At 49.7% G+C, this 11,652-nt stretch overlaps 1 protein-coding gene across 1 annotated transcript; it reads right to left on the bottom strand.

Moving 5' to 3' along the window:
• Window positions 1–4,076: 4,076 nt before the first annotated feature.
• Window positions 4,077–10,071, bottom strand: LOC120931045 (cornifelin homolog B-like; the record flags this gene model as incomplete). The annotated part of the gene is given in 2 exon segments (XM_040342170.1): window positions 4,077–4,453; window positions 9,902–10,071. Coding segments are annotated over 2 exon segments (398 nt in total), but the record flags the coding sequence as incomplete, so codon positions are not given.
• Between the last annotated feature and the right edge of the window lie 1,581 nt (window positions 10,072–11,652).

Below are 11,652 nucleotides of genomic sequence, written 5' to 3'. Positions count from 1 at the left end.
AGTCCATTGGTGGGCACTAGTGGGGCTGCATTTAATGGGCGTTGGTGAGGCTGCATTTGATGGGCGTTGGTGAGGCTGCATTTGATGGGCACTGATGAGTCCATTGGTGGGCACTAGTGGGGCTGCATTTAATGGGCGCTGGTGAGGCTGCATTTGATGGGCACTGGTTAGGCTGCATTTGTTGGGGCGCTGGTGAGGCTGCATTTGATGGGCACTGGTGAGACTGCATTGATGGGCACTGGTGAGGCTGCATTGATGGGCACTGGTGAGGCTGCATTTGATGGGTGCTGGTAGGCTGCATTGATGGAGCTGGTGAGGCTGCATTTTATAGGCGCTGGTGAGTCCATTGGTGGGCACTAGTGGGGCTGCATTTGATGGGCACTGGTGGGGCTGCATTGGTGGGCGCTGGTGAGGCTGCATTAATGGAGCTGGTGAGGCTGCATTTGATGGGCGCTGGTGAGCCTGCATTTGATGGGTGCTGGTAGGCTGCATTGATGGAGCTGGTAGACTGTATTGATGGGCACTGGTGAGACTGTATTGATGGGCAATGGTGAGGCTGCATTGATGGGCACTGATGAGGCTGCATTTAATGGGTGCTGGTAGGCTGCATTAATGGAGCTGGTGAGGCTGCATTTCATAGGCGCTGATGAGTATATTGGTGGGCACTAGTGGGGCTGCATTTGATGGGCACTGATGAGGCTGCATTTGATGGGCGCTGGTGAGGCTGCATTTAATGGGCACTGGTGAGGCTGCATTGATGGACACTGGTGAGGCTGCATTGATGGGCACAGGTGAGGCTGCATTGATGGGCACTGGTAAGGCTGCATTGATGGGCGCTGGTGATCTCACCTTTCTACTGTCACCAAGACCCCCCCCCCCCGGGCCCTGAGGACCCCTGTGGGTCCACCTCTTCCTACCCTTCCTAGAGAGCCACCTTTGTTCCAGAACTGAGGACTATCCTTCATACTGAGGTCCACCTGGTTCCGATGTGCCATAGGTTACACAGCGCAAGTGCTTACTTGCTCCGGCGTTACGAATGCTCCTGATTCAGGAACCTCGTAACGCCGACTGCAGCCTAAAATCTGCGCGGCATAAGGCTCTTCTAATAGCAGGGGCAGCCAATGCTAAAGTATACCCGTCGTTCCCGCGTCACGAAATTTGAATTTCACGTCGTTTGCGTAAGTGATTCGTGAATGGCGCTGGACGCCATTCACGTTCACTTGGAAGCAAATGACGTTTCCAGAAAAAAGTTTCCAGACGGAGCATGCGCTCTACGCTCGGCGCGGGAACGCGCCTAATTTAAATGATTCCCGCCCCCTACGGGATCATTTAAATTGCGTGCTCTAGCGCCGGGCAATTTTTTGCCGGCGCGCCCTCGCAATTTACGGAGCTACTGCTCCGTGAATCGAGGGCAGCGGAGCAAATTCGCGGGGGCGCAGGGCAAAATCGTTGCCCTGCGTCTCCGCAAATAAAGCGCAAATCTCTTTGAATCCGGGCCATTGTTATCAGGTCTAAAATGGGCACTTGTATTGGATGGGCCTCAAATTGGCCATCCTTGGTGGTTACAACACGGCGCTTAAATGTGTCCCTCTCCGGAGATTCCATTTGTTGGAAATTCATTTTCTGTGTTTGTCTTTAGAGAGAAATGAGGATGAAGATTATGTCAATTCCAGTGATTTCAGTGCACAGAGGATAGAGAAGATTGAGAACAGGATACAAACCAAACGTAAGTCATACCTGCTTGAGGGCATCTGTCTGTGTTCATATGTGATTTGCATTCTTCTACTATCTTGTCTATAAATGATAAATGATGGCACAGTGGCTGCATTTGATGGCATGGCACAGTGGAGACAATTGATGGCACAGTGGCTGCATTTGATGGCATGGCACAGTGGAGACAATTGATGGCACAGTGGCAAAAATTGATGGCATGGCACAGTGGCGACAATTGATGGCATGGCACAGTGGCGACAATTGATGGCATGGCACAGTGGCAACAATTGATGGCATGGCACAGTGGCGACAATTGATGGCACAGTGGCGACTGTAACGGACCTATGCATGCTGCCGGGACATCGATAATCTTCATGCAGGGAGGACTACAAGGAACTGCATGGCTTGTCACAATTGGATGTACCACATTGTATTCTGAGCTCAAAGGGTTAACTGGACAAGGGACTATTTCACTGCTGAATGCTAATGTACCCTTTGCATAGCTAATGAACTCTCTCTTGTGTAGGTAACAGCCCCCCTGTGAGGTGTATGCTGATGGGGATTATGTGTGAGTGATAATTGTTTTAAATGGTTAATTGAATTCTATTGTCTGATCAAGTTAAGTTTAGGAGCCAAAACGTCTAGCGGCTGATTGGCTCAAGGGAATTATTGAAAGTATGTGTATTGAAGTCCCCCCTGGGTGGGGGGGGGAGTGTCATTTGTTTCTGTACAGTCTGTAACCAGATATAAGGAGGAAAAATGTGGCATTAAAAGTCAGTCCTGCTTGACTCTGCAAACGTAGCCCGTCTCGTTTCTTGGAAGGGCGTTCGATGGGATATACCGGCGGTACCTGCATATCACAGCTTGCCAGGGAAAAGGACATCTCCAACGGCTGAGACCCTCACACTAGTCCGGGTAGCCGTTACAGCGACAATTGATGGCATGGCACAGTGGCGACAATTGATGGCATGGCACAGTGGCGACAATTGATGGCATGGCACAGTGGCGAAAATTGATGGCATTGCACAGTGGCGACAATTGATGGCATGGCACAGTGGCGACAATTGATGGCATGGCACAGTGGCGACAATTGATGGCATGGCACAGTGGCGACAATTGATGGCATGGCACAGTGGCGACAATTGATGGCATGGCACAGTGGCAACAATTGATGGCATGGCACAGTGGCGACAATTGATGGCACAGTGGCGACTGTAACGGACCTATGCATGCTGCCGGGACATCGATAATCTTCATGCAGGGAGGACTACAAGGAACTGCATGGCTTGTCACAATTGGATGTACCACATTGTATTCTGAGCTCAAAGGGTTAATTGGACAAGGGACTATTTCACTGCTGAATGCTAATGTACCCTTTGCATAGCTAATGAACTCTCTGTTGTGTAGGTAACAGCCCCCCCTGTGAGGTGTATGCTGATGGGGATTATGTGTGAGTGATAATTGTTTTAAATGGTTAATTGAATTCTATTGTCTGATCAAGTTAAGTTTAGGAGCCAAAACGTCTAGCGGCTGATTGGCTCAAGGGAATTATTGAAAGTATGTGTATTGAAGGCCCCCTGGGGGTGGGGGGGAGTGTCATTTGTTTCTGTACAGTCTGTAACCAGATATAAGGAGGAAAAATGTGGCATTAAAAGTCAGTTCTGCTTGACTCTGCAAACGTAGCCCGTCTCGTTTCTTGGAAGGGCGTTCGATGGGATATACCGGCGGTACCTGCATATCGCAGCTTGCCAGGGAAAAGGACGTCTCCAACGGCTGAGACCCTCACACTAGTCCGGGTAGCCGTTACAGCGACAATTGATGGCATGGCACAGTGGCGAAAATTGATGGCATGGCACAGTGGCGACAATTGATGGCATGGCACAGTGGCGACAATTGATGGCACAGTGGCGACAATTGATGGCACAGTGGCGACAATTGATGGCACAGTGGCTGCTTTTGATGGGCACAGTGAGGCTGCAATTGTTTTTTTGTTTGTTTTTTTCATTTTTTTGCGCCCCCCAAAAACATTGAGCGCCAGCCGCCACTGCTGCCGGGACTGTATGAAGGAAAACACAAGAGGACTGACGACGACGTTCTCTGTATTGTTCACTGAAGCACACGAGTTCTCCAACGACCATTTTACATGGGCTGAACATTTCCTCGCACGTTCCTCCGATGTTGGCGGTAGCTGCTGGAACGTGAAATGATTCCATTTGCCGGTTTTTATAACGTCTCTCACCAACCTTCTTCTTATCTTCAGTATAAATACAAATATAATAAAACATTTCGGGAGGGAAAGAGACTTTATTGTGGGCTTTGTGTTCCCGCATATACATATTGTACGTCATTTTTATTTCAAAAAATCCATAACAAGGACTACAAAGTGATTGAAAAATGTGTCTAAAATTATCTTTAATCATCAAAGAGTGTCTCCCCCCCCCCCAGGGGGCTATCTCAGGGTCTCCTCGTTGGGGGGTGGACCTCCATTGAGAAGGTCGGCTGTGTCCCTCCACTAGTACTTTGTGTTCACATTGTTCACATTTATAATGTTTGTTGGTTGGGGTTGGGGCTGGTATGAGGGGACGGGGTACACGAAGGTCGGCGCTGGCGTCGTCACCGTGGTGGTCTGCGCCGTCATAAAGGAAGCCGGTCTCTTGTATCTCTTGATCTCTCGAGCCATCTGGCACCAGGAACAGCATAAACACCAATACAGCATACAGCAGTCATCACAGATCGATCCCTGGGGGGAGAGAAGGAGAGAACAAGGGGAAAGGAGGAGAGAGAGAGAGCACAGGGGGAAAGGAGAGAGGGGAGAGAGAGAAGAGGGGGAAAAGAGAGGGGGGAGAGAGAGAACAGGGGGAAAGGAGAGAGGGGAGAGAGAGAAGAGGGGGAAAGGAGAGAGGGGAGAGAGAAGAGTGAAAGTTGGAGAGATATGAGAAAAAGTGAAGGGAGAGAGGAGAGAGTAAGGTAAGGAGAGTGAGGGGTCAAGAATAGAAAAAGAGGGGAAAGAAGGGAAAAGGGAGAGTGAGGAGAGAGAGTGAAGTATGGGGGAGAAGAGAGAGGGAGGAGGGGAGAGTAAGGGGTATAGGCGAGAGAGGGGGAAAAAGAAAGTGAGGGGAGTGATGGGGAGAGAGGGAGAAGAGTGAGAAGTAGAGGATAGAATGGGAAGAGACGGTAGAAGTGAGAGAGGAGAGGAGAGTAATGGGTAGAGGAGAAACAGAGGAGAGAGAAGAGAGAGGAGAGTGAGTGGTAGACGAGAGAGAAGGGAGAGAGGAAAGAAAGGAAGATGAAGGGAGGGGAGAGTGAAAGGGGAGAGAGGAGAAGAGAAGAGAAAATGGAGAGAAGATAGCAGTAAGAGAGTAGGGTGAAGGGAGGGGAGGAGAGGGAGGGGAGAGATGAGAGGGAGGGGAGAGATGAGAGGGAGGGGAGAGAGGAGAGAGAGGAGAGAAAGAAAAGTGAGGGGAGAGAAAAGCCAGAGCAGAAGATTAGAGGGGGAGATGAGAGAGGGGATACAGGAGAGAGAGGGAGGAGAGAAGTGTGAGAAGTAGAAGAGAGGTAGGGAGGAGAAGAGTGTGAGGGGTAGGGGAGAGAGAAGATAGAGAGGGGAGAAAAGAGAGAGAGGACAGAGGGGGGAAAGAAGAGTGAAGAGAGAGAGAAGAGAGCAGGAGGAGAAGATTAGAGGGGGGAGAGAGGGAGGAGAGAAGAGTGAGAAGTAGAAGAGAGGTAGGGAGGAGAAGAGAGTGAGGGAAGAGAGGAGAGGGAAGAGAGTGAGGGAAGAGAGTGAGGGAAGAGAGGAGAGAGAGAGAGGGAAGAGAAGAGATGAAAGAGAAAGTAGAGAGAGGGAAGAGGGGGGAAGGAGAGTGAGGGGAGAGAGGAGAGAGCAGGAGAGAGGGGGAGGAGAGGAACGTGAGGGGTAAGAGAGGTAGGGAGTAGAAGAGAGTGAGGGGTAGGGGAGAGAGAGGGGAAAGGAGAATAAGGGGAGAGAGATAGAAGAGAAGAGAGGGGAGAGGGAAGGAGGAGAGAAGAGAGGGGGAGGAGAGGAACGTGAGGGGTAAGAGAGGTAGGGAGGAGAAGAGAGTGAGGGGTAGGGGAGAGAGAGGGGAAAGGAGAAGGAGGAGAGAAGAGAATAGTACAGAGAGGAGGGTAGAGGAGAGGAAGAGAAAAGGTAAAAGCAAAAAGGTGAGTAGCGGGAGGAAGGAGAGGAGAGAGAGGAGGGGAGAGATGATGGAGAGAAGAGTTATTCAGTCTCCAGGCCTTCTTCAATTGAAGGACAATACAATATACATGTACCAGTGATAATAAATGAGTATTTTCCTCCACTTCCAGAAGGGGGTGTATATAGAAGAGGCGGAGTCTCTTGCGGAGTCTCTTGCGGAGCATACCATGTACTTTACCATTAGGTACAATCTGTCTTTACGGTGACATGTAAATCCTTCCATCTACCTTCTCTTCTCTACATCCGTTCAAAGTGCAAAATTATAACGCTTGTCCGAGAGTTCAGGAAAAAAAGGGGGAAGAGAGCTTAAGCTACACTCAACAAAACACAGTGAGAAGAGCTCTGAGAGCTGATCGAAGGGAAGAGACACCCCCCCTTCCCCTTCACATAGCACACAGGAACAATGCTAAGGCTGTCCATCACAGGCTGTGTGCCTCCCCTGTCACCTTTTATCTCTTGGTGTCAGGAAAACTTGTCAGAAATGCCTCATGCAGATAGCAGAGGAAGGAGGCAGCAGACAGAAATGACACTTAGTGCTCCGGATTGAGACAAGTACAGTCTATAGCGAGATATTCTTTGTTCATATTTTGTGTCTGAGGTCTAGAGGGCCGAACCCCCCCCCCCCCCCCTGTTTGGTTCAGAGCAGAACTCCTGAACAGGAGAAAAGTTCTAACCAGAATGGCTCAAAAGTGCCCATTTTGAAGGCTTATATGCAAGTAATTGGCCATAAAAAGGGGTATGGGGGGGAGGGGTTGGCTGGGACATTGCCCTGGGGGACATGTATCAATGTAAAAAATTTTTTTTTTAAGGAGCAGTGATTTTAATTATGCTTAAAGTGCAACAATAAAAATGAATACAAATTCCTTTAGATATAGTGCCTGGGGGGTCCCCTTAGTCTACCTGTAAAGTGGCACATCTGTACCATGTATAGAACCTGCTGCAGCAAAAATTACATTTATAAAGAAAAAAAGGAGTAAAATTCAATTTTTGGTGTGGATTTTTAAGGGAACCCAATGCCAAAAAAAAAAAACTAAAATGGCATGGGGTCCCCCCCCCCCCCAAAATCCATATTAGACTCTTACCTAGACATGTAGCCTGGCAGGTCAGTAAAAAGGGGGGGGGACAAGCGAGCTCCCCCTTCCTGAACCATACCAGGTTGCATGCTCTCAACATGGGGAGGCGGGTGCTTTTTGGTGGGGGGGGGGGGGGTTGCCCCATCCCACCCCAAAGCACCTTATCCCCACGTTGATGGGGACAAGGGTCTCTTCTCGACAATCCTGGGCTATGGTTGTCAGATTCTGCGGGTGGGGGGGCTTATCGGAATCTGGAAGCTCCCTTTAACAAGGAGGCCCCCAGATCCCACATCCCATCAACATGGGGACAAACTTTGTCCAAAGCACCCACCCCTTCATGTTGAGGGCATGTGACCTGGTGTGGTAAGGCCTGGTATGATTTGGGGGGGCGCTAGATCGTTCGCCCACCCCCTTTACTGACCTGCCAGTCTCCATACCCAGATAAGGGTCTGGTATGTTGTTACCAAAAAAACAGAGTTCTTTTGTTGTTTTTTTTCCTAAATATTGCCATTATTCCTTCCCCACTGTAAGGGGCAACTCTGAAGACTCTAAAGTAAAGGGTACCTCGGATGTAAAGGGCACTGCTGCAGAACAAGATGTAAGGGGGGGCTCTGCTGACCAGAGACCCCTTACATCATAGCCCCCCTTTATACCATGGTCTGCAGAGTCCCTCTTTACATCAGGGTCTGCAGAGTTCCCCATTGCACTCTAAGGGGCAGCCTTGCAGACTCTGATATAAAGGGGAACTCAGTGGAGTCTGATGTAAGGGAGAACTTTATGGAATGTCATGTAAAGGAGAACTCTGTTGAGTCTGGTGTAAGGGAGAACTCTGTGGAGCCTGATGTAAAGGGAATATCTGTGGAGTCTGATGTAAAGGGGACCTCTGTGGAGTCTGATGTAAAGGAGAACTCTGTGGAGGCTAATGTAAAGGAGAACTCTGTAGAGTCTGATGTAAAGGAGAACTATGTGGAGTCTGATGTAAAGGGAACTATGTGGAGTCTAATGTAAGGGAGAACTTTGTGAAGCCTGATGTAAAGGGGAACTCTGTGGAGCCTGATGTAAAGGAGAACTCTGTGGAGTCTGATGTAAAGGGGAACTCTGTGGAGTCTGATGTAAAGGAGAACTCTGTGGAGTCTGATGTAAAGGAGAACTCTGTGGAGTCTGATGTAAAGGAGAACTCTGTGGAGTCTGATGTAAAGGAGAACTCTGTGGAGTCTGATGTAAAGGAGAACTATGTGGAGTCTGATGTAAAGGGGAACTCTGTGGAGCCTGATGTAAAGGAGAACTCTGTGGAGTCTGATGTAAAGGGGAACTCTGTGGAGTCTGATGTAAAGGAGAACTCTGTGGAGTCTGATGTAAAGGGGAACTCTGTGGAGTCTGATGTAAAAGGAACTCTGTGGGGTCTGATGTAAAGGGGAACTCTGTGTAGTCAGATGTATAGGGGAACTCTGTGGAGTCTGATGTAAAGGGGAACTCTGTGGAGCCTGATGTACAGGTGAACTCTGTGTTGTCAGATGTAAAGGGGAACTCTGTGGAGTCTGATGTACAGGGGAACTCTGTGGAGTCTGATGTACAGGGGAACTCTGTTGAGTCTGATGTAAAGGGCACTCTGTGGAGTCTAATGTAGGGGAAAACCTTATGGAATGTGATGTAAAGGGGAACTGTGTGGAGTCTGATGTAAAGGGGAACTCTGTGGAGTCTGATGTAAAGGGGATGTCTGTGGAGTCTGATGTACATGGGAACTCTGTGGAGTCTGATGTAAAGGGAAATCTGTGGAGTCTGATGTAAAGGGGAAACTCTGTGGATTCTGATGTAAAGGGGAAACTCTGTGGATTCTGATGTAAAGGGAAATCTGTGGAGCCTGATGTACAGGGGAACTCTGTTGAGTCTGATGTAAAGGGCACTCTGTGGAGTCTGATGTACATGGGAACTCTGTGGAGTCTGATGTACATGGGAACTCTGTGGAGTCTGATGTACAGGTGAACTATGTGGAGTCTGATGTAAAGGGGAACTCTGTGGAGTCTGATGTAAAGGGGAACTCTGTTGAGTCTGATGTAAAGGGCACTCTGTGGAGTCTAATGTAGGGGAAAACCTTATGGAATGTGATGTAAAGGGAACTCTGCGGAGTCTGATGTAAGGGAGAACTTTGTGGAGTCTGATGTAAAGGGAACTCTGTGGAGTCTGATGTAAAGGGAACTCTGTGGAGCCTGATGTAAAGGAGAACTCTGTGGAGTCTGATGTAAAGGGGAACTCTGTGGAGTCTGATGTAAAGGGGAACTCTGTGGAGTCTGATGTAAAGGGGAACTCTGTGGAGCCTGATGTAAAGGGGACTCTGTGGAGCCTGATGTACAGGAGACCTCTGTGGAGTCTGATGTAAAGGGGAAACTCTGTGGATTCTGATGTAAAGGGGAACTCTGTGGAGTCTGATGTAAAAGGAAATCTGTGGAGTCTGATCTAAAAGAGAACTCTGAGGACTCTAGTGTAAGGGGGAACTCTGGGGACTGCTGTGTAAGGGGGAGGGGGGGGGGGCTCTGGTGACCAAATACCCCCTTACATCAGAGTTTCCCTTCATGCCAGAATCTGCCTTCTAATTGTATTGAAGTTCCCATTGGCTCAGATAGTCAGTCTGCATGGAAAGCAATGGAAAGGTTTAGTGTGTGATAAATATCCTTTGTCCTGAGGTTTATGTGTGTCTGTGTAATTCCCATGTAATGTAATGTGCTGTGCGAAGTAATGAGGAATATTCTGCGGGTACAAGGACTGTTATATAGCCACTAGGCACTGCTTCTGTTTAATGATCTCCCCTTTAAGCCCCTCCCACTCTTTGCCAAATTCTGCCTATGCAGAGTAATCGTTTCATCCCAGGGTCACATACTTTTGGCCCCAGCCAGGTACTTACGGGAATTTTGTACCGCTCCCGGACAGATGCCCGCATTGCCAGAGATATAGGGGGACAGGCCGGAGAATAGCCTAGGCACCCTGTGTCCAGCAGGGGGAGGCACAGGCACTCGCCGTGTTCGCTGACCGTGGCGCACTGGAAGCAGGGGAAGACCCAAAAGGCACAGCAACCTGAGAAGAGATGGGAGAGACTCCGTTATAGCGAGGAAAATCATATCTGATATTTTAGTCAGTTGTACACAGGGGGCCAGATTCACAAAGAGATACGCCGGCGTATACGCCGGCGTATCTCCTGATACGCCGTCGTATCTCTGAGATCCGACGGTCGGATCTATGCGACTGATTCCTAAGAATCAGGTTCCGCATAGATCTCCCTTAGTGACTTACACTGGCCCGGATTCAGGTACGACTTGCGCATTATTTGCGGAGGCACAGGGCAACGACTTTGCCCTGCGCCCCCGCAAATAATTTGCGCTGCCCTCGATTCACGGAGCAGTCGCTCCGTAAATTGCGAGGGCGCGCCGGCAAAATTGCCCGGCGTAAGCGCGCGCAATGTAAATGATCCCGCCAGGGGCGGGAATCATTTAAATTAGGCGCGCTCCCGCGACGAGCGTACAGCGCATGCTCCGTCGGCGAAGCTTTCCCGACGTGCATTGCGGCAAATGACGTCGCAAGGACGTCATTTGCTTCAAAGTGAACGTGAATGGCGTCCAGCGCCATTCACGGTTCACTTACGCAAACGACGTAGCGCCTGCTATTAGGATGTGTAACGTTACGCGAAACCCGACGTACGCAAACTACGTAATTTGCGTACGCACGGCTCGCGCAACGTTGTGAATCGGTGTTAGTATGCAATTTGCATACTATACACAGATCACAATGGGAGCGCCCCCTAGCGGCCATCGCTAGAATGCAGCCTAAAATCTGCGTGGCGTAAGAGCCTTATGCCACGCAGATTTTAGGCTGCAGTCGGCGTAACGAGTTCTCTGAATCAGGAGAACTCGTTACGCGGGCGCAAGTCAGAAATTGCGCTGCGTAACTATGCGCTGCGCAATTGCTACCTGAATCTGGGCCATTGTCGGATCTTAGGCTGCAATCTTACGCTGTCCGCTAGGTGGCGTTTCGTGTTTTACTCGCAACGAATATGCAAATGAGGAGATACGCCGATTCAGAAACTAACGCCCCGCCCGTCGCTTTTTTTTTTTTTTTTTTACGTCGTTTGCGTTCGGCTTTTTCCGGCGGATAGTTACCCCTGCTATATGAGGGGTAGCTAATGTTAAGTATGGCCGTCGTTTCCCGCGCAGAGTTTCAAATTTTTACGTCGTTTGCGTAAGTCGGTTGGGATTATGGATGGCCGGAATTTACGTTGCCGCCGAAAACAATGACGTCCTAGCGACGTCATTTGGAGCATGCGCACTGGGAAATACCGCCGGCGGCGCATGCGCAGTTAAATCGGCGCGGGAACGCGCCTGATTTAAATTGTACACTCCCCCTAGCCGCGGAATTTGAATTCCGCCGGGGGAGTTACGATCCGCCGCCGCAAGTTTGGAGATAAGTGCTTTGTGAATACTGCACTAGCCTCGCAAAAGTGCGCCGGCGGATCGTAAATCACATAGATTACGCGGATGTAAAGATCTGCTAATCTATGTGAATCTAGCCCAGGCTGTCTGCAAGCGGGCAGTCAGTGCTGGAGTTTCTTTTAGGACACTGGTAGGTAGATTCAGGTAGGGGCGCGCAAATTTGCGGCGGCCT

This window comes from Rana temporaria, chromosome 3, assembly GCF_905171775.1.
Source record: "Rana temporaria chromosome 3, aRanTem1.1, whole genome shotgun sequence".
Classification (NCBI taxonomy): Eukaryota; Metazoa; Chordata; class Amphibia; order Anura; family Ranidae; genus Rana; species Rana temporaria.
The sequence above is the reverse complement of the archived record's forward strand: the minus strand, read 5'-3'. Positions and strand labels throughout refer to the sequence as shown.